The 24,031-nt window shown below is 37.3% G+C and overlaps 1 protein-coding gene across 1 annotated transcript in view; it reads left to right on the plus strand.

The window, feature by feature from the left end:
• The first annotated feature begins 959 nt into the window (after positions 1-959).
• The window catches only part of LOC127648586 (ephrin type-B receptor 1-B), a 348,045-nt gene continuing 324,973 nt past the window's right edge, over positions 960-24,031 (plus strand). The window contains exon 1 of the mRNA XM_052133235.1: positions 960-1,140. Coding sequence (XP_051989195.1) covers positions 1,083-1,140 — 58 coding nt within the window. The 5' untranslated portion in view covers positions 960-1,082. The remainder of the gene's footprint in view (positions 1,141-24,031) is intronic.

Genomic DNA, 24,031 nt, shown 5'->3' on the forward strand with positions numbered 1-24,031 from the left:
TTCAAAAATTTATATTTTACCTAAATACATTAGGCTAAACCAACAAACCTCTTTAAGTATTTAAAAAAATATATATATTGTTAGATTAAATAGAAATTGCTCCTTCAAGTAACAACAGCAGGATCCCTTTTTTTTTTTTTTTTTTTTTTTTTATATACAGTGTATAGGCCTACTTGAAATAACAAAGTTTAATTTTGATTTAAAGGAGAAGAATAAATATTCTATTCGCATGAAGTACCCTTAAGTGTTCCCAAAGTGCAATTATCAACAGTCTCTCATTCTCTCTGTGATTCTTATCGCCCTCTAATTTGAATGCCACTTTCGCGTTTCAAATGACTTAAGTCGTAATTGCAATTTATCTTTGGGGCTGAGTCTCACAGCATGATGAAATACGTCTAGTTCTATGAGAGTTCTACATCTTTTTTCTATATTCACTTCCATCTACAGGCCTACTACAACGTTCCCAGATCTTTAGAGACAAGGGACAATTTGATTTATAACTCACGCACCTGTTGTGAACACTTGTCATTTTTATTAAGTTTCACGTCAGGCACTTATTCTGACACTATTAGTCATCAGCAGATAAGAACGGCACAAACTAGGGCGCATCTCTCTTGATAGATGCTTTTAATATGAATTTGAGCATTTTTAGGCCAGCTGAGGGCACTCGTTCTCTTCCAGCCGAGCACATATTCTCGCCTGAAAAAGGCCACTGAAAAAATGTTGTTTAGTATAACAATGCTTGCAGGAAGGAAAGACCATTGGTTGGCGGTTTTCGGTTTACAGTCTGTGATTGGTTCTAACGTTTTAAAGGGTTTTTCGTCTCTCTCTCTCTCTCTCTCTCTCTCTCTCTCTCTCTCTCTCTCTCTCTCTCTCTCTCTCTCTCTCTCTCTCTCATCTCTGCGCTTCGCGTCTGTGACAGAATCCACTCACTCCTTACTACTGCCTGAGATGTGTCTCCACGCCACTCGCCCACTGGAATATCACTCCGTGTGACAAGTGACGGATTTTACGCGCACGACACGCCGCTTGGTTTTCCAAAATAAAGGGGGACTCCGCGGCAGCTGCCAATTACTTTTACCATGTCTGTGGGATTAATACAGATTTTGTGCGTGGTTACGGCGGTTTTCGCGATGGAAGGTAAATATTGGATTTCATCTTTTACCTGTGATGCCTCTTTGACGCGCTCCGTGGAGTGTATCACGCGCGCCCCGCGCTTCAAGTTGTTTCGTGGAGCGCGTTGTGTTTTCACCATTAATTGCGCTGAAATGTATTCACGAAGTTTTTGTACGGAAAAAAAAAACCCCCGTTGGTATCAAATAAAGTTGGAAAAAGCTATTTTCATTCATACATTTGCTATTAATTGCTGTTTATGCTAATTCTCTTGCGGAAAAAAAAGAGTATTTCCCGGTAAAGTGGGAATTGGCACCAGGTATCCTGGTTGGCAGGATTTGGGGCAGTAAAAAATAACTGATTAGACTGTTTATGTCGCTCTTTAGGTGCTGAAATAGTCTTAGATTATATATATATATATATATATATATATATATATATATATATATATATATAATATATAATCTAAGACTATTTCAGCACCTAAAGAGTGATATAAAAGTATTTTTTAATGTGCATATATATATATATATATATATATATATATATATATATATATATGTGCACATTAAAAAAATACTTTTTATGTCACTCTTTAGGTGCTGAAATAGTCTTAGATTATATATATATATATATGCACATTTAAAACGTAAATGTTACCACAAGTTATTTTTATTTGTATAGCTTTTTTGAAACACATCATTTCAAAGCAGCTTTACAGGAAACCATGCATTAACAAAAATCAATAAATAAATCAATAAATACAATAAAACTTTAATATCTATAATGTCTTACAGTGACCATTGTGTAGTTTGATTAAATATGACTTATAAATGTGTATAGAAATTAAATAATGAAATAATAATTGTATTTAGAACTGTGAGCAAGCTGAAGGCGACTGTGGAACATATTTAGGATTGGGGAGTAAATGTAATAATTTAAAGAATAAACAATGTAGGTTGACTACTAATCTAAATGTTGAGAATGGGTGTGCTGGAGGCACTTAAACACTTTATTTCTGCTTTGGGAATACAAATCACTGGTTGTGACCAGTATCATGTTGTATTCAGGTCACGTTAGTGTATGATTTATTCTAAAAATCAAACAGAAACACCAGTAGAAAAGCAGCGAGAAACAGAGAGAGAGAGAAATCTCCCTCCTTGTCTTCTATTTGACAGATGGTGGATGACTGGCTGTTGTCCCCTTGCCAGAAATCAGACTCAGTTCGGGATGCTGTATTTGTGTGTGTGTGTGTGTGGATTGGTCTCCAGATCTGTAATGAACACACAGTCAACATGAAGGGATTCTCTATTTGTCTGCATCTCCACTGCCTGTCCAATTTTCTCCATCACCAACCTGTTCACCTCGCCCCTCTCTCTGTCTGAATACACGCAGTCATATTGGCACAGAGGTTTATGCTTTGCAAGTGTGAGTTTAGTTCTCACTCAGTTTGATGGGCATCCCTGTGTTGCTGGGTAATTAATTTTTATTTATTTATGCACAATTGTGACAGCACTTTGCTTAAGTGTGTGCGCTTTTTTATAATCATGAAATAAACCACTCGATGATTCCATTCCTAGGGAACACACACACTTATAAAATGTATAGCTTGCAATGTAAGTAACTTTGGATAAAAGCATTTACCATATGCATATTGTAATGTAAATGTAATGCAGACAATCAGTGTTAATTACATCTGCACAAGCCATAATGTGTCTCATTCTGATTTCAGTCAGACTGAACAAACAATAGCACCTTTTAAATTTATTTAGGAGTTTTATTTATTTAATGTTTTTTATTACTGCGGGTGGGAGGAAGTGTTGTTGAAGGTGCCAGATGGAAAGAATGGGGCTGGCGATTCCCCTCTTTAGTGGCTAATTGAAAGGGAATTGGCGTTTGTGGTTTAAAATGTGTTTGCTGTAGTAGATTTGTGTGCATTAGTCACTTCTTGAGCCTGTATCAGTCAGAGATCAGACTATGGCTCCTAATTGCCAAAGCAGCCCAGTGACCACAAGCAATATGTCAAAGCCATGTGTGCTTCAGAGGAAGCGAGAGAGCGGGCGGACGAGATAGGGGAAGATAACAGGGATGGGGAGGGAGAGGAAAAGAGAGTGTTTATGTATGTGTGTGTAAGAGAGAGAGAGAGAGAGAGAGAGAAATTGGGAGGAAGACAAGGGTCTTGGGGACCATCTGGGTTAGTGGGAATTGGAGTGACTCCGCTTTGATTTCTATGCATCAGTGGGCTTAAAGTACAGTGCATCAGACTTAAGTACAGCAGTCCATAATAACACTATAAATCTGATGAATCATGAATGTCCACGTATGGCACAGCGCTTGTGAAACACTATTATAACATAAATCATGCTAGGTGAGGTATTATATATTAGATGGTGATACCAAGAGCAGTCTGTGGTTAAAAGAACAGGGTAATTTCTTTAAGCAAATTCGGTTTTAGTACAGCGAGACCAGGAGGTGACCTAATAGTGATTGATCAATATTTAAAGACTGTGGCCGATATGATGCAGATTTGGGTGTTTCTTTAACCTTAGGCACTTTTAGCACCGTGGACTTCTAGAAAGTAAAGTCTCGGTATAACATTTTTCACACAATATTCGTTTTTTTTATTTGTTCTATGTTACTTGTTTTTTGCATAGCCGAATTTCAAACATTATGAGTAAACACACTACTAAGATGGACAGAAAACATGGACAAGTTCTTGAAAGGGAAAACAATCATCGATGGTTTTAGTGGGATACTGGTTTGTAGTGGGATTTTTTTTTTTTGTAATAAAAAAATTAAAGTCCACGCAGAAAAATGTTTGGGAAACACTGGATTAAGGAAGCGCCTAAAGAAAAAAACACTATTATCTATAAATTATGCAAAGACCATTTTCCCTCCAAAAATGTGTTTCTGAACAATTAAATGCATTTTTGAATGTAGAGAATAACATTTACCAAAATCGCAATTAAAATCGCAAATGCAATATCTAGCTTTTTTGTTCAAATTGCACAGATAGCTAGCTTACTCTCATCTTGTAGGCTACATGCTCGTCATCCTTAATCCCGTTCTCCTCTGTACCGGTGTCGTCACTCCCTATGCCCTCCTAATCACACATTGATATCACCCTGACACTGCCAGCTGTACCTGTCACACCAACAGTATTTTTCTAAGTAAAAACAAATGAGCAAAGCAAAGACAGCTAGCTTTTCTAAATAAGGGAAGCTAAAATATGATAGATAGAAAGATAGATAGCTTATCCACCTCCTGAGTCGATGGGGCTGGAGTCTTCCTTTTATATATATATATATATATATATATATATATATATATATATATATATATATATATTTGAGATGTTTGGCACTGCTGCCAACACTACAGCATCTCTTGCTTCTCTATATATCTTTCTTTACTTTTCTTTTTTTGACTCCACTACAGGACCGGCGAAATTCATACCCCATGAACCTCACATCAATATGAACTACTGCTAATATGAAAAATGTTCATAAAATGCCATCCATTGGCTAAGAGAAAGAGGACGTGTTTCAGACTGAATCTCTATAAGCGGGATTCAGCTATTTCAGAACACTGCGCTAATTATTTCCTCTCGTCAGCCAGAGGCCCTTAGATATCAGGGGCACCGGCCCAATCGGCCAGGTTGTAGATCCGGCCTTGCAACTCGACTGGTTATTGGTCATTTGGCCGATCGCATAAACCGATCGCTCATGTTGCAAAAGACACGTGGCTCCTTTATGACATCAGCAGCACTGTTGCATCACGGAATGTGGGATATACTGGCATAGTGTTGTAAAACAGTAAACTTGATTCAACAGTTAAGAAAGATGCAGTGGGAGAGGTATTGCGAATATGAAAATTTTTGTTCTGTTCTGTTAATGTGGCATTTCACACGTGACAAGGCAAAGGGAAAACAGCGCAAGCTGTGAAACGTTATTTATTATTGTTCACGGCAGCAGCTTCTCGGTCTCCTCCGGTCATAGCCATCTCAGTTATAATGCGAGTTTCAAGATGTGGTGTAAATCTTTTTTTAAATATCTCCCGATTAAACTTCATTAACAATAGTAGCACCCGTAGAGTCCAGAAACTTGCGCTGTTTCTCCGCCTTCCTTTCATCTCTTTCTCTCACGAGAGAGCGCGTGTTCCCCTCATTAAAGTTCAAGCAGCAATAAGTGAATAATTAACCATTAATACAATCATACAACTAAATGAATAGGCTGGGAAGGAATTTACAAATATAAAATTCTTTATACAATATTAAGATACCATACTATTATGCAAAGGAATAATAATAAGTATATGATATAATGACAATTAATCTATAACCAAAAATGTCACATTACGTTTAATTGCACCTAATCAGTTTGTTTTTAGTTTTTGACACTAAGCTTAATTTTTTGTAGAGCTATCTTATCTTAATATAGATAATATTTTGTTAGCCTATACTTGTTTAAGTCTTCTAAAACATTTTATAAAATTAACTTTTTTAATAAGCCTTAAAACACTTTTTAATCTAGTCAAAGTGATATTTCTGGGAAGAGGAAAATGTAATTTATAGTGACCATGTGCAGAAAGCTTACATATTGCCATGACAGACATCCTGATTAAAAGTGTAGTTATCGGGATTGGTATCGGCCAATCAGTTGACAAGAAGGACTGTGATTGGTATTGGCTGTAAAAATCTTGATCGGAGCATCCCTAATTTTCCAAATTTTGGGGGTAATTTGGCAAAATACAGTTTGATTAGAAAGGACAACAAGTATACAAAAGTAATATTTACCTTAAATTTTAAATTGTTTCCATTTGTCAAATTTTTTATGTCTAGCACACTCTAAACAGACACTTGTCGACTTGGTTACCATGTACAAGTAGTTTGCTTGGGGCAAAATCGGATTTGGAACAGTCGTAATATTTGAAAAATATAAATAATTCTTACACAATAAATATTGAAATTGTTTATATGCATTTAACTCTATGTTTAGATTATAATAGTTTTAAACATTTAATAATTTGTAATTTTATAATGGATTTTAATAGTTTTGAAAGTCTGGGTCTGGGACGAGGCTAAAACTGTAAAATCTAAAAGTAAAAGGCATTTGTAAAGTACCACAAATGAATAATGAAGGCCTATTAAAAAGTTTCTGATTCAGTTATACCCTCCAAAAATGGGCCCCATTCACTTCCATTGTAAGCGCCTCACTGTAACCTTGATTTGTTTTATTTATTTTGTTTTTATTCCCTTTTCTCCCCAATGTGGAATGCCCAACTCCCAATGCGCTCTAGGTCCTCATGGTGGCGTAGTGACTCATCTCAATCCGGTTGGTGAAAGACTAATCTCAGTTGCCTCCACGTCTGAGACATCAATCCGAGCATCTTATCACGTGGCTTGTTGAGCGCGTTACCACGGAGACATAGCGCGTGCGGAGGCTTCACTTTATTATCCACGACATCCATGCAATTTCACAATCCGAGAGCGAGAACCACACATTATAGCGACCACGATGAGGTTACCCCATGTGACTCTACCCTACCTAGCAACCAGACCAATTTGGTTGCTTAGGAGACCTGGCTGGAGTCACTTAATTTTTTGCCTTTTTTAAAGAGTTGGGACAAGTCAAAATAATTTTTTGTGGTAATCAACATTATGTCACGCACGTGGTTCTCATTAAACTGCACACATTAGTAAATATTCAAATTGCCTTTTTTCAAATCATTAAGAAGATTGCCACTTTATTCCTCACTCAAGTGTGATGATTTCTGTTTTTTTGTGTGTTGTTTATGAGCGTGGTAGGTTTAAATGTTCAATCAGGATTTTAAGTGCCTGTCATTTTTAGATTTTTCTTTCTGTGGAAACATCAAATAGGTTATAGAAAGCAATCTAGCCTCCTAACACACAAGCATAAACGCTTAGACGTCAAACCCCTCGGTCAAATCCTCGCCGTTAAAGAGGTCTGAGTGTGGTCATGTAGGTAAGTGCATCGCTGAAGTCTTTTGTTCCCACATGACTGGCCCAAATAAACAAGCCTTATCTAAAGCCACCCCACTACAAACCACATCAAATCTGTCCTCTGATCCTGCTCTGGTCTGAGTCTGTTTTATCAAATGACCTCACCACAGACTGAGCCAACATTCTGACTGACACTGTTGTTCTGTCAGTGACAAAGCAACCCAAGCAGGGTTTATCTCCACTCGCTGCAGGGACAAATCACTTCCATTCATGTACTGAGGTGACCTCAACTCACCTGCCTTGTCCAAATCAACCAAAGATTATTAATCTACTTTAAGGGTTGCCAAAGTTAACATGCTTTGAGAATGGGGCTTTTTTAACACATTCGTGATAATGTTTATAGCTTGATTAGATGTTTTACACTTTCAATGCAAAATATGCCATTAATGAAATCATGTTTCGTATTTTAATGGGAATATAATTTATTACAGCTGACATTTACGTGAGCAAACAAGGCTTGAACATCAACTGTAAGGAGATAAAACTGAAATGCATGGCTTTTTAATACTTCAAAATTGAAGGCTGCTTATTGGACAAATTTGTGTAAACATCATATTATGCAATTACGCATTACTTTACGCAGAGCTTAAGACATACTAGTTAAGTCTTGCCTTAAGAACAGGTGGTGATTGAATTATTTACAAACTAGCTAGTATTTACTAAGCCCTTAGTGTGAACTTTGCATCCTAACTTAAGTGTGAACTTACACACATCTGGTGCAACCCTACCCTGGATCAAACGGTTTGGCGATGAAAATAAAGCGCCAAATAGACATGCAAAATTGTAACCTCCGCTAATGCATCTGTGTGGCTCTGTAGATGGACACACTCCGACTTTGTTTCACGTGGGTCAAATTTCTAAAGAGAGAAGCTGTCCTATTAACTGTTAGTATGTCAAATCACTTGATGGCATCACAGTTATGTACGCGCTAGTTGGCAAAATGGCAAGCGGAGAAAACAAGCCACAAGAGAGAAGCCCCTGCGTCAGGAGATCAGCAGTTACAGAAATACTAAAACCAGCCTGTTTGGTACCAACAATCATGCCACGGTCGAAGTGTTGTGAACTTTCTGAATGCTAGCAAACATGAATCTGTGCATTTTGTCTGCTCGCTCTTAAACACAAGTAGGAATTTATTACATTTAATAAAAATACCACAGTGGCTTCAACTTTTATTTTCACATCTGTTTTGCTGCTAAATGCCCCAGAAGATGATTTTATTCTCTTAAATGCATGGGATGGAAATTGTTTTGGCTAAATTCAGATTATTTTGCATAAATTAAATTCGTAACTGGGTTTGCTGCTGGGTTTCCCTGAATCGTGATCCAATTATGATCTTGTGATTCATCATGATATATTGAATGGCGACATATGCATCATGAAACGTATCATATTGTGAGGTGCTTGGTGATACCCACCCCTAGTTGGAAGACCTTTAATCTAGTAACAACAAATGTATTAGTAGTGCTTGCTAATGCAAGTATTACTGTTACTGTTGGTCATATTAAAGGTTAAGGATAAAAAATAGATGCAAGTGATGGCTCCGTGGTTAAGGCTCTGGGTTACTGACCGAAAGGTCTGGGGTTCAAGCCACAGCACTGCCAAGATACCCTTGTTGGGCCCTTGAGCAAGGCCCTTGACCTTATCTACTCCAGGGTTGCTGTTTCATGGCTGACCCTGTGCTCTGACCCCATCTTAGTTGGGAAATGCAAAAACAACTGTATTTCATTTGCTCTGTACTCTGCACAGTTATTTTGACTTGTTAGTGAGGCACTTACAATGGAAGTGAATGAGGCCAATTTTTGGAAGGTTTAAAGGCATGAAGTGTATAATTTTCATGAATCACTTACTCACTCACTTACTTTACGTAAGTAAAATCACTTTCTTTAATTGTTCTGTTAAAACTAGTGTATTATTTGAGCTGAAAATTTGTTAAATAATTTTTTTACGTTGTCGTGGCAACAAAGTTGTATTGGATTGGAAATAACTACACAGAAAAGGTTAGTAAGCGATTTTATCACTCTAAAATCATGTTAACACGAATATTAGTTACATGTTGTGACAATACTTTTGAAACAGCGACTATTTTAAGTTTATGGATTGGCCCCATTCACTTCCATTGTCTCATTGCTTTTGTTTTTTTAAGAAAAGGGGAGACAAGTCGAAAGGTATTTTTGTGGTAATCAGCATTATGCCACAAATGTTGTCAAAAGCTTAACTTGTATTAAACCCGGAATATTACTTTAAGTATTACACTTTTGTCACATAACAAATTTTAAGAGTCAAGCAGGAATATATATAAAAAAAATGGTTTTCAAACAGCACAACTGGACCCACCTCTCTAAAATTCTCAGTGGTCAACGGACATCCAGGTCAGAGTGTGTTGCAGTAAAAGTTGAAATCTTCTTAACTTTCATGTGCATGATGAAACATTTAGAAAGCATTGAAATTTTCCTTGTACAGTACATCTGTCTGACATACCATGTTCAGTAGATTTGCATTGTTCTCTGACTCGTCGTAAATTCTTGCATGTAGGATGATATAATTGATTATTTCTATTTTTTGGCCACCCTAGTTTCAACACATACAGACATTCATTGGTGGTTCTGTGTCTGTGTTGAGGTTTGTTCATGCTTTTGTTCAATCCATCTCTATCACACAGTCAGCTAAATGCACACGGCAGGCCCCTAATTTGTTTAAGGGTGGACAGGAATATGAAGCGTGTGTGTAAGTGATGGAGATTACTGCAGCTGATGTGAATAATGAGCTACAGATGCTGACCACACTCTTACTATTTGCTTTTCTCTTTTTTTCTACTTCCTCTTGTCTGAAATATTTTCCAAAGGATGACTGAAGATATTCACACAGACTTGGATTGCTATTAAATATTAATGTGCTGGTCAATGGGCCGCCATGGATTTATGGATGGTGCTGACCTCATGACAATAGATAATTCATATACAGTAGGTTCAAGCAGGTTTATGTTGGTTTGATGATGGTTAAGATGATAATTAGTGTGGGTTTAGGTTGGTTTATGCTAGTTAGTGCTGGTTTAGCTGAGAATTTATGTTGGTTCAGGCTGATTTATGCTTGTTGATGCTGATTTGTTGCTGGTTTGGCTAAGAATTTATGTTGGTTCAGACTAGATTTGCTATTTGTTGGTGGTTTGGTGGTGTTTTAACTGAGAATTCATGTTGATTCTGGTTAGTTTATGCTGGTTAGTGCTGGTTTAGCTGAGAGTTTGAATTGGTCGAGGTTGGTTTGTTGGTTGGTGCTGGTTTAGCTGAGAATTTATGTTGGTTCAGGCTGGTTTATGCTACTTGGTGCTGATTTGGTGCTGGTTAACCTGAGAATTCATGTTGGTTCAAGTTTATTTATGCTGATCCAGTGCCGATTTATCTGATAATTCATGTTGGTTTAAGTTAGTTTGCAGGTTAGTGCTGGTTAAGCTGATAATTCAAATTGGTCCAGGTTGGTTTGTTGGTTGGTGCTGGTTTAGCTAATCATTTATGTTGGTTCAGGCATATTTATGCTAGTTGGTGCTGATTTGGTGCTGGTTAAGCTGAGAATTCATGCTGGTTCAAGTTGGTTTATGCTGGTCAAGGCTGATTAATGCTGGTTTGGTGCAGATTTATTTGATAATTCATGAGGTTTAAGTTAGTTTGCTGGTTAGTGCTGGTTTAGCTGATAATTTATGTTGGTTCAGGCTGGTTTATGATATGTGGTGCTGATTTTGTGTGGTTTTAGCTTAGAATTCAGGTTGGTTCTGGTTGGTTTATGCTGATTAATGCTGGTCCTCTGTGGTTAGTGCTGGTTTGGGGATGTTTAGCTTACAATTAAAATGGGTCCAGGTTGGTTTATATTGGTTAGGTCTGGTTTGATGCTGGTTAGCTGTGAATTCTTGATGGTTCAAGTAGGTTTATGCTGATTATTGCTGGTTTGGTGGTGGTGAGCAAACATATCCATGCTTTTCACCAGCAAAACTGAGCTAGTAATCCTGGTCATGTTTGACTTTACCCTAACTTGTCCGGCATGGTCTTTCTGGTAAAATTAGTTACCTAAGGAAGTTTTGTAGGTTAAGTATGTTAAGACATCTGTTGTGGACACAAGCATACCAGTGTCCAAAACAAAACATATGTGGTGATCAACTATGCTGCTGTTTTCAAAAGGGTAGTGTGGGTTGGTGGAATCCAGGTGTTTTGATCCTATATATCTGCACATGTACACACACTCTGCTGCAGTTTTGGGCCCTGATAAATTGGTATTGGAGCATCTGGGTTATGTGGCTCACTGAAATGCTCTCTGGTCCATAGAGATGTCTGTACTCTCTAGACACAGCTGCCAGATGGTCGATGGGGTGTGTATTTGTGTGTCGATTGGTGTGTGTGGAATCTCGCTGGGACCGGCAGACCTCAAAGCCTTGTTGGTTTCTTGTCTTTCATGGGCTCTGATTTTTCTTGTCTCAGACCACTATCAGTCTTACTTCATGCTCTGTGGTTTTTCAGCATCACTGATTTGGGAAATTATGTCCGAAATCGCCTTGTTAAACCAAGCCAACATGTGTTTGTACACATTTATAGCATAGATTGTGAATGGTGACTTGTAGTGCTCAGGGGCACAAGCCATATTTCATTTACTAATGCTGTTGTATTGAAAACATAATTTCAGTGACATATATTTGATTTGAAAGATGACACTAGCCTCTTTTCATGCATATTTCTCTTTTAATGTTATCAATAGTTTGTCATTGCAGAAATATACTGAGTACAGTGTACAGTACACACACACACACACACACACACACACATGTTGTGTTTCCATGTTTTATGGGGACTTTCCATAGACATAATGGTTTTTATACTGTACAAACTTTATATTCTATCCCCTAAACCTAACCCTACCCCTAAACCTAACCCTCACAGAAAACTTTTCAAAAAACATAATTTAGTATGATTTATAAGCTGTTTTCCTCATGGGGACCGACAAAATGTCCCCACAAGGTCAAAATTTTCGGGTTTTACTATCCTTATGGGGACATTTGGTCCCCACAAAGTGATAAATACACGCTCACACACACACACACACACACACACACACACACACACACACACACATATATATATATATATATATATATATATATATATATATATATATATATATATATATATATATATATATATATGTATATGTGTTGTCAAAAGTACCACTACTTCGGTACCAAGGTCGATGCTTAAATAAAAAAGATGTAATAATACCAGTTTCTTCAGTACTGGTAGTACCGAGCACCGAATATCCTGTATCAGCACGCAGTTTGACTGACACACGGCAGCTTTAAAATGCTCACAGGCTTTAGTAGTTACTCACTTTACACTGAAATGGACAATTAATCAAATGAAAATTGTGACATGTCCTAGTGTGATTTATTCAACTGCTTAAATCTGCAATCTTAGTGTGGATGAGCATTTTGTATAAATCTGACTGCTCAAACACTGGAAACTCCACAGACATTGAGAATCATTCATGTTGTTTGAGATGACCGAGCAGAGCACTAATACACTGTAAAACGTGTTACATGTAGACTATATATTTATAGAATAAAATCACAGCATTTGTGCTTTAATCTCAACTCAACTTTTTTTATATAACATATTTAAAAATGACAACATACACAAATGCCAGTAATCTAAAATACAAACACTCGAAAAGTGTGTCCTACATTTTATTTGTCAGACTCAAAAAAACAGTGCCACTACAATACCTTGACTTTGTTGTCCTTAAGCCATTTTGCCACAACTTTGGAGGTATGCTTGGGGTCACGGTCCTTTTGGAAGACCCATTTGTGACCGAGCTTTAACTTCCTGGCTGATATCTTGAGGTGTTGCTTCAATATATCCACACAATTTTCCTTCCTCGTGAAGCCATCTATATTGTGGAGTGCACCTGTCCCTCCTGCACCAAAGCACCTCCACTCATGCTTCACAGATGGGATGGTGTTCTTTGGCTTGCAAGCCTCAGCCTTTTTCCCCAGTGATTGGTATGGCCAAACAGTTACATTTTTGTGTCATTTGACCAGAGGTCAAAAAAGATCTTTGTCCCAATGTTCACTTGCAAACTGTAGTCTGGCTTTTTTATGGCAGTTTTGGAGCACTGGCTTCTTCCTTGCTGAGCAGCCTTTCAGGTTTTATCGATATAGATGCTTGTCTACCTGTTTCCTAAAGCATCTTCACAAGGTCTTTTGCTGTTGTTCTGGGATTTATTTGCTCTTTTTGCACTACGTTCATCTCTAGGAGACAGAATGTGTCTACTTCCTGAGCGGTATGATGGCTGCATGGTCCCATGCTGTATATACTTGCATACTATTGTTTGCACAGATGAACGTGGTACCTTCAGGCATTTGGAAATTGCTCCCAAGGATGAACCATACTTGTGGAGGCCCACATTTTTTTTCTGAGGCCTTGGCTGATTTTTTTACGAGTTTGAAGGTAGGACTTAAAATACATCCACAGGTACACCTCCAATTCGGTACACTTCCTATCAGAAGCTAATTGTCTAAAGGCTTGACATAATTTTCTGGAATTTTGCAAGCTGCTTAAAGTATGTAAACGTTTGACCCACTCGGTCATAAAGTATATAAAATTCTGAATTATGATATAGTTAGTTAAAGTGAATCTGTAATCTGTCTGTAAACAGTTGTTGAAAAAATGTCCAAAACAACTTGCCAAAACTATAGTTTGCTAATATTAAATCTGTGGAGTGGTTACAAAATCAGTTTATGACTTCAACATAAGTGTACATTTAGTAAGAGGCAAACCATTAGTACACTGGGTTAAATAACTAAAATGAACAACTGATAGAGCAACTCTATACCTCAGAAATCTACACCAAAGGTGAAACATTTTTGCTCTATTGTATTCTGACAAATTATGTTTCTAAAATCAGTCCCTTTTAAAAGTGCTTAGCTGTCTGCTTGGATTTATAGCCCCTGAGTCACACAATACAACCCCCTCCCTCCAAAAGCCATTATATCAGATGATTTAAAAGTCACCTGGTAGGGGACAGTGTGAATATATGTAAGTGCAATCAGCAGGAAAGAGCTCGAACACAATTTCTATATCTCTCCCTCCATTTCTCTCTCTGTGTGAGACTGGTCAGATAGCGCACAGGGCATTGGGTAAGTGGCCCCGTCAGCAGATATGAGATCCTCCCCAGTGTTCCCAGAAGAGAGGTTGTGGCAGAGTGTATTGATTATTGAGGCATGTTTCCAAAGGTTTTTAAGGCCATGCTCCAAGCCTGATTAAAGGGCTAGTTCACCCAAAATTTAAATTTAAATCATCAAATTCATAATTTACTCATCATTCTAAACCCGCATGACTTTCTTTCTTCTGTGGAACACAACATTAGATGTTTATAAAACAAATGTAAAAAACTTTGCTCTTTTGCATACAATGAAAGTTTTCATTGATCTGGTACAATGATCAGATCCAAACAGTTTAAAAAACACGATTAAAGTACCCTAAAAGTAGATCATACAACCTGTGTACTATATTCCAATCATCTGAAACCATACGATAGCTTTGAAACAGACAAAATGTATGTTTTTTATGTACTGTAAATCTTGCTCTAGATATGCTTAATATGCTGAAAAATTAATTATGGAATAAAATATACACTTGTGAATACTATAGCACATAAAGTCTTATTTATGCTTGTAAGAATATACAGTGTGTGTGTGTGTGTGTGTGTGTGTGTGTGTGTGTGTGTGTGTGTGTGTGTGTGTGTGTGTGTGTGAAGACACCCCTTCTGGTTTACTTTTGATCTATTTCAGATTTAATTTGCATTACACATGTCATGTAAAACCAAAAATGTAATCCATCCATCCATCCATCCATCCATCCAGCCATCCAAATAATAATATGCGCATCTCTGAATGAGATTTGAAAGCTGTGGAAGAGGGGAATATTTTCAGTGAACAACGGCTGAAATTTTGGTCCTCACACAAAATGATATTTTGGCTTAGAAAGGCTTTAAATATTTAATGTACTAGTTAAATGCAATTTAAGGAGTTTTACCATGTCTGTCTATATTTACTGTCATTTTATTGAAATTATCAGTGTGAACATTCTGCCTAACACCTCCTTTGTTGTTCCCCGGAATAAAAATAAATAAATATGCATTTAGAACAACATGATGGTGAGTAAATGAGGACAGAACTTACATTTTTGGCAAAACTATTCTTTTGAACTCCCAAACTCCTCTTATCACTGCACGAAAGCCTGTTTTCGATGCACGGCCTATTTTAACCGGGACTGTTTTCTCTCATTGTGGACCTTTTTCCCTGTCATTTTTATTTTCGTAGGGAAAGAGGCATTTTAATTAAAACTTGAGGCAGCAACAGAGAGCTGTGTTTCCTGCCCAGTGCGCAGCCAATAATTGGTTCTGTTCCCTCCTGCTTGCTTGCTATAAACTCCATTAATTGATGCAGTTGTTCAGTTTGTTGGTCTTTTTTTTTTTGGTTTTCTTTTCATTTTCTCCCCCTTCCTGCCTCTCCAAATAGAGGTGAAACCCGAGTCCATTTCTGTGTTTGGATTGCGGACGGAGAGCCGTAAAGATCTGGATGAATGAAAGAAGGGTTTGAGTTTTTAGGAGCCTGAGAAACAAAGACTCTCATTTATTACTCCCTTAATGAAAGCTGCTTCTAGCACCCTGCCATAATGGTTTAATTTCATCTCTCGATACCCTGGATTAGTCTTTGAGTCACTGGAAGACTGGGGGAGAGATGAAGGGGCTGTCGGGTAGTTTGTATAGATCTCACATAGTCGTTCTCACAGAAAGTTTTGATTCAGATGAATGTTGTGTGTCTTATTGTGCTGGATATTAAAGGCATAAAGAAAAGCAAGGTTGTATTAGGGTGTGTGGTAGAAACCTGTTGAACTTTGTCGTGAGTTTATTGACAGGCATTCAATGTCTGGTCTCATAATTTATTTACTTCTCGAAAGATCCATGGCACACACATGCAGACAACGCATATTCCAATTACCTGTCCTCTCTCTCTCTCTCTTATACTATGAAAGCTCAATATAAAATGTTATTTTTAAATAAAAAAAAAAAAAACATATGAGTGGTGTTTGCCCATCCAAATCTCACTACCAAGATGATAGTGTACCCTGGTTGTTGCAGTGACGTTGCTATGTGGTTGCTGGGGGGTTTTAGGTGGTGGTTAGGTCTGTATGATATTCTCAAATCTCTAACCATATGTACAGGTAAACCTGTTAAACAGGAAATTAATTATAACAGTTTTTTAAATAGTTTTTTCATTGAAACCTCTTTGGTTGTCTCTAGTTTGGAGTCTCTAGTTTCATTTGATATTGCGCTTTAAAAAAATCTGTTCATTTTTCACGCATCAGCGCCCTGATAAACATGATTTCAACATACAAGGATATTGGGACATTATTCCCTCTAAAGTAGAAAAACAATGTTAGTTATTTTGAATAACCTTCAACATTAACACATATTTGGGTAATTGCACTTCATTTTAATTTAAACATTTTTGTTATATTTTATTTTGTCATGACTGTGCAATATGATTCTATTCATTAAGGAATAAGGAATTAAGGAATAATTAACAACGGACCATTGAATTATTGAAAAATAATGCACACCTGATCACAACGTGCAGCAGAGTAACTGTTACACCTCGGGTGTGCATTATTTTTCAATATTTCAACGGTGCAGGGTCAGTTATTACACTTACACTGGAATCAAGCATTCAACAGACCCTTGGTATAACATAAGCTAATGCATTCCTATATATTTACTCTGCATTTTCACATTGTGAATAAATAGGTTCATCCAAAAGCTGAAAAAGTTTGCTTTCAGAGGCTTTATATGGAGTTAGCATGAAAATAAGGTGCATTTCAAACTGTTCTGAAAGCAGTGAAGACAGACAACACACTTGAGGTTAAATCATTCACTAAAAGGGGAGCAAGGGAGCTTCCTAGAGCTTTTATTCAGCAAAGTGCAGTCAATCCTAAAATCCGACCAAACGTTCAGTTTCAGGCTGCAGATGATGTTTGGACCACGCAATATGTTTGGTAGAAAAGTGCTGGTAACCTGTTGAATTTTTTTTCAGTGTCATGAGTTTATTGATGAATGTGCATTATCTAGTACAATTAATTAATTACTCTAAAAAAGTCGGAGACACAGCTTAGCGATTAATGTTCCGACATGCCGTGGCATTTATGGAGGTGATGCATGGGCAGCATGTGAGATGATTTCCTGGCCTATCTCGACTACACTATGAATATAAATGAATAAAAAAGGCTGAAAATAAAATAAAAGCTATTAAAAACATGATTCTAATCACAACTTGCCTGACCCGGTTTTCCTCTGTATTTTTGCCCCCATTGGTTGCGTTGTATCACCAAAACTTAGAATTTCTTTCTCAACTTGACTGATTTTAAATCGCTCACCGCATGCAATCAGCTCACCTCAGAAAATCAAGGTTTGGGTCAGTGGGAGGGCTGACTAAAGCTATTAGACCATTAATATTTCATCAAAAAGCAGTTTGTCAGGTGTTCTTTTACCATGGAAGCCAGGGTAATGTCTTTGATGTGTTGAGAGGAAATGTGCAGTTGATTGGGCCTCCTCTCGTGCTCTCTCTCTCTCTCTCTTTCCCTCTATGTCTTGTGGTCTCTCTCTCTCATTAAGACTGAGTTATGACCTCTTTACCAATGCAGTATTGTCACAAACCCATATTTCACTGTGCTTTTGCATGTAATCTCCACTTAGGCAATAAAGAGTCAAGTCATACAGGAGAGATGAAATGAAGGAAAGAAAATGAAGATACAAAGGGTCCAGAAAGTTTAAAAGGATGGTAGTATGTGGGGCAGCTTTATCCAGTTTGTGTGTGTGGAGTCAGGTTTTTCCTACATTGTGTGCACAAAATATTCCCACATCGAAAGTAAAACCTGGAACATACACTCCCTTGAGGAAAGGAGCTTAATAAACATACTAAATAATGTCTTAATAATTGTTCAATAATGCTAAATGTTCCTTTAAGGATTAGGTTTATGGTCAGGGGATAAAAATATCATTAGTTCAGTATTAAAATCAATAGAGGTAAATGGAAAGTGTGTCTGTATGACCATGTCTGCTTTCTGTTTATATCCACACTTTTATAAAAATACAGTGGAAGTACCATGGGTTCATTATTTATTACTGTTTGATTACCATATTCATGCACTATGAAATTAACATTTTCATTATGAGGCATTATGTGCCCATGGATTTGAAATTCCAGGGCATTTTTCTACCTTTATTAGAGCCTGTTTTTTTCTTACCATATGAAAAAATATACTGTGTGTCATCCGTTTATGTCTTAAATGTGAATTTAATCAATCTATCAATTCATTAATATACAATTCTCAATCTGAAACTCGTAATTTTTGCCATCATGTTTTTAACTAGGCCTGGAATAGAATAAAGGGCAAGAAATACATCTTACAAATAAAAAACTTTGGAATTGTTTCCTGCGTGTTTCTAATTTTGGGGACATTTTTGTCACTTCTGTGTCAGTCCTGATTATTTTCTGACACTGATAGTAGTACATTGTATATTTTTATGGTCATAGTATGGTACTTTTTATTTTTTGATAGGGTGCTTGACTATCTAGTTGAGCGTGTGCATCTATGTCTTTTTGTATGTGTTTCTGGAGAGGGAGGTCTTGAAGGTAATTAAGTATTGATTTCTAAGCATTCAGGGTGATGGGAAATGGGTGGCCTGGCCCTAATTACAGCAGGTTGCCAGTTTGGGGGAGAGCATGGCTCCCGGCCAGAGTGGCTGCTGCCTCATCATTATAGAAGATTAATTAGCTACTCTTGCCTATGTGGTCATCTGCTACCTTGATTCTGTTCCCTGCACAAGCTTTTGATGATAGACAGATGGAAATGTTTATAAAAATCCAGTAAAGTTTTATAGAAGAAGAACAAAATATGATATTTGTAATGTTGAGTGTATTGATTTCCTTTATTTCATGTTGATGCTGAATCTGGGCACATTCATCATTTACTCACCCTCATGCTATACCAGATTGTACGACACTCTTCTGCTGAACACAATCATAGATTTTTAGAAAAATATCTCAGCTCTATATGTCCATACAATGCAAATGCACAGTGGTCCAAAAGCATATAAAGGTAGCTAAAAAGTAATCCATAGGACTCCAGTGGTGAAATCCATATCTTCAGAAGTGATTGGATAGGTGTGTGTTAGAAACAGATCAATATTCAAGTCTGTTTTTATTATAAATTCTCCTCTCTGCCCAGCTGGTGGCGATATGCACAAATAATCACCAAAAACAAAAGAAGAAGAATTTTGAAGTAAAAGTGAAAGTGGAGATTTTATAGTAGAAAATGACTTGAACACTGACCTGTTTCTCACCCACACCTACCATATTGTAACAGAAGATATGGATTTAACCACTGGAGTTGTATGGATTACGTTTATGCAGCCCTTATATACTTTTTTGTCCTTCAAATTTCTGGCCACTATTCACTTGCATTGTATGGACCAACAGAGGTGAGATATTCTTCCAAAAATTTTTGTTTGTGTTCAGCAGAAGAAAGAAAGTCATACACATCTGGGTCGGCCTAAGAGTGAATAAGTAATGAGATTTCTAGGTGAACCATCCCTTTAAAGGAGAAATATGTATGATGCACCAAAATGGAATTTCTGGGCTGATATGATAACTGACAATTCACAGCAAGCTAAAAGGACATATAGTCTAGTTGGAAATCATGGAGATCCAACACTCAGATCAAGATAATTATACCAATTTATTATGTACACTCCATTTTTTAGACAAACATTTTGACACATTTGTTTGTGGTCATCCTTTCCATTTTTCAGTCAGTCTAAATGCTTTAGTTACAAACCCACACTCACACAAATGTTTTCAGCTTTAAAGCTCCAAGCCATTTATTTTTCCTTGGAGATGTGGATATCACTATAATTGGCCATAGTGGGATGACCATCTATAGTCCTGAAGGTCTGCCATGGGCGATCGGCCATCTGAGCTGATCTTGTGTCATCTCTCGGGATTTGAATTCCTTGCCCATTGGCATGCTTGCCCATATCTAGACACAGATCTGTTCACTACAGGCAAGCGGGCGGTCCATGAGCAAACTTAAAGTCATGTTAGTGTTCTGCCTCAGCCAAATTGGAACTAAAGCACTAGTGTGCATAAACAAGTGGTCACGGTCATTAAACAGAATCTGTGTGCTCTGCTTATTTGGACAAACTTAATTTGAGAAATTTGAGAATCGTAAGAAGGAATGTCTCATTCATTTTTTTAATATTGTTAAATTGTTTTCATGACTGGTCATCACTGTATTATTATAATACATGGTTTATAAAACATTACATATATTATAAAGCTACTAATCCAGCCAAAGTTATCCAGCCAAGAGCAGTGAGTGGGTTTCTCTCTTTATTTTTATTTTTATTTTTTTTGCTATTGTTGAATGACAAACTAGGCAGTGGATCTATTTAGCTGCACTTACACTTTAAGTCTGATGTTTTAATACAAATCCACTTTTTGTCCACACTGTTCATTGTTTTCATAAATTAATGTGTTTACATGAATACCTCACTTAGACGCAGAATTTTTAAGTGTATTTTACCGTTTGAGTCAGAGCATATGTGATTAATAAAATATAATTTTCAAATACGACCCCCCATGTATCTGATGGAATCGGTGAGTGCTGAAAAAAGCTTACCCCACATTCCTCTGATGTGTAAATGAAGCTCTTAGGTGAGACTGACTTGCCGTCTATAGGTTGGTTTCTGTCTCTGAAGATTCATCATGTGGAGTCATTTGACAGTTGCCTCTGACTGTGAGACACTTTCGAGGTTTTGGCTGAAATTTGCGAAAACTGTGCTAAAATTACTCGCTTCAGCTTTACCCAGAATATGTGCCTTAATCTAAAAATGATGTATTTGTGCTAGTTACATTTATAGATTTTATAATAAATTCACTTTTACAAAGCATCCACCACTACAGGACTGCTGAAAAGAGCCCTGTGCATGCGTAGTGGTCAAATACAATGCAGTGACCATTAAAAGCACATTAAAATTAGGGCTGATACGATTAGATGATGTTATCGACAACAATGTCAACAGTAAAAAAATTGTCGAATTGTCCTTTGATCTCATTTAACGTAACATGAGATCACATTAAACTCTAATGATGACACGTGAGAGCAGCACTGCAGTTCACACCTGTCTGAGGAGAGGAAGAATTACACAGATCACAGTCCAGATGCACTCTAAACTTTCCAAACAGCTTCAGGTGATGTAGATGGCAAAGTATGAGGGAATTATAATACAAAAATACGAAATAAGTAAATATAGAAGTACTCTCGTTGTGGAGATGGAGCTGCCGCTTTGCTGAAGGAAAATTTGCACGTTGAGCGTCTTTAAAGGAAACACAATGCCGGGGAATTACATCTTTAATGCAGTTATATTTAATGCATTATAGTTTTATTAAAGTTCGGAAGCAGATCATGTAAATAACTACAAACTCAGAAGCTGGCATTTCTCTGTTCGGTCAGCGCCTCTTATACGAGTTGCGCAGATGTCCCAATCTAAGGGGGAGAGATTGAAACTCATCCCTCGAGCGTGCACGCTTGCTGCAGCTAGATTATAACGTGATGGCTCGCGACTTATTGAATCATAATATATGTGTCACTGTGCATTTCTTATCTTTAAGAAAATTGGCAATAAGCTGCTTTATTAATAAGAGAGAGTTTTTTTTTTTGTGAGTTAAAGATGGATTGAAGTGAACAGAAAGGTGAGAGAGGGTAGTCATCGCACTGCAACAAAATATGTTTTTGATATGTTTTTGTTTTGGCTTGTTTTACAATTTAAATATCTAAAACTCCTATATACATTTTCATTAGCAGCTATACTGTAGAAGAAAAATTAAAGGATCATCCGTGTTCCGCAACTGCTTTCGGGTCCTTGAATAACGTATAACGTGCGAGTAAGGGTAGCCGGTGGACTTTCTGGTGCCCCCCTAGGGAGTTGGTGCCCTACGCCGACTGCGTAGTCTGCTTATAGGGAGCGGCGGTACTGTAAACACAGTACTTTTAGGGTGCTGTTAATTTTAATGTAGTTAGAAACTTATAAAAAAAAGTCTTGAGATCCCTGCATTCGAGTTGCTCTTCATCCAGCTATGTTTAAATGGAAGAACTTGTCCTCATCTTGTACTGTCTCTTGTTAGTGGGGTTTGTTGCCTGTAAAGAAGTGTGTTGCCTGTTCAGCTGGAGTTGCGCTCACTGCCCCCTGCAGACTAGCACTTGTAAAAACATGGAGGTGATACTTTAAGCTTGAATTGCTCCATTGGTAGGAAAATTCTTTGTCACGGCATGAATAAATGCATTTATTTTTTGAGTGCATTATTTTTTATATAATTAATCACAGTAAATGATTGTGTTAAATTGACATCCCTATTATATCTACACCCACTAACCATGACTCTGACAGGAAATGGTCCTTGGCATCTGCGGTCCTCCTTGAAGCTTCTAAAAACAGCTTAGAGCTGAAATGTGTGGTGTATTAGTGTTGAGCGACAGATACACTGTTTCAATCTGAAACACTAAACCAGGAAAACTGCTGCCTCAAAAGAGACGCCGATGGTCTGAGTGACATCTGTAATATTCTGATGTCTGTCTCACTCTCTCTCTTTCTCTCTCTCTCTCTTTCTCACACACACACACACACACACACACACACACACACACACACACACACACACACACACTTGTGTTGCTCGGCTGAATGTCATGAGCTCTGTGGCTCAATGTTGAGGATTAGTGTCTAAGATAAACAGGAAGTGACACGTATGGCAGAGTATATGTCAATCTCTCAAAGTTATCAATATTCTTGTGCGGTGTGGGTTTTTAAAGGGATCGTTTCACCCAAATATAAAAATTCTGTCATCATTTACTCACTCGTTCCAAACCTGTATGATTACTTCACTGGAACATAAGAGGAGATAATTTTCATTGCACCTTTTTTTCCATAAAAGGAAAGTAAATGGTGACAGAGACTGAAAGTCATGGGTTTGGAACAACATGTGGGTGAGTATATCATGACATAATTTTCAATTAATCTCATTTTATGCTTTGTTCTTTCCTTTTCTTAGACCCACAGACGGGGACACCCATGTTTGAAAAATATGGGCTTTAATTGTGATTCTGGCTGATACCCACACCAGCCAATAACAATATTCTGGGATCTGTGTCTTGCATAAAAATAACAGACAATAGAGATAATCATTTTGGAATGTGAGGCATGAACGTTTGATGATCATGCTCTGTGTTCTCTTCATTTAGTGTTCTTTTGTTGGGTAATTTGATTTGTACTTACGTTTGGTTTGCAGTTCTAAAAGCAACAGTTTGACTGGAAAACAGGCTTAAATTCTGGTCAAATTGATGTGCAGATTCTTATTGTCTTAAATGGAAAGGATAAGCCAATTAAGGATGTGTGTTAGTGATTTCCAAGGTTAAGAGGTGTCATTTGGCACAAAACAAAGCAAAGTTCCGAAAACCTTCTTAACCGTGTTAAAATTATTTTATTGCATGGCCTTGAGGGGCATATTGCTTTATTAAAAAAAAGAAAATAGCTGCACAAAGCAATAATATAAAATACATCAATGTTTAATTAATAATAATCTGTGTCATCACACAGTTGTAAAGGTGAAAATAAACAAAAAGTTTGTTTACTGCTAAGTAGCCTAACAGAGTTTCATTCTGTGCCATTTGTGTCATCATTGTGTCTGCGTCATGTACTTGGCGCTATCTCCTGGTGGCCATATGTACTTACAGTGATTGATCT

Source organism: Xyrauchen texanus, chromosome 9, assembly GCF_025860055.1.
Source record: "Xyrauchen texanus isolate HMW12.3.18 chromosome 9, RBS_HiC_50CHRs, whole genome shotgun sequence".
In the NCBI taxonomy this organism is placed as follows: Eukaryota; Metazoa; Chordata; class Actinopteri; order Cypriniformes; family Catostomidae; genus Xyrauchen; species Xyrauchen texanus.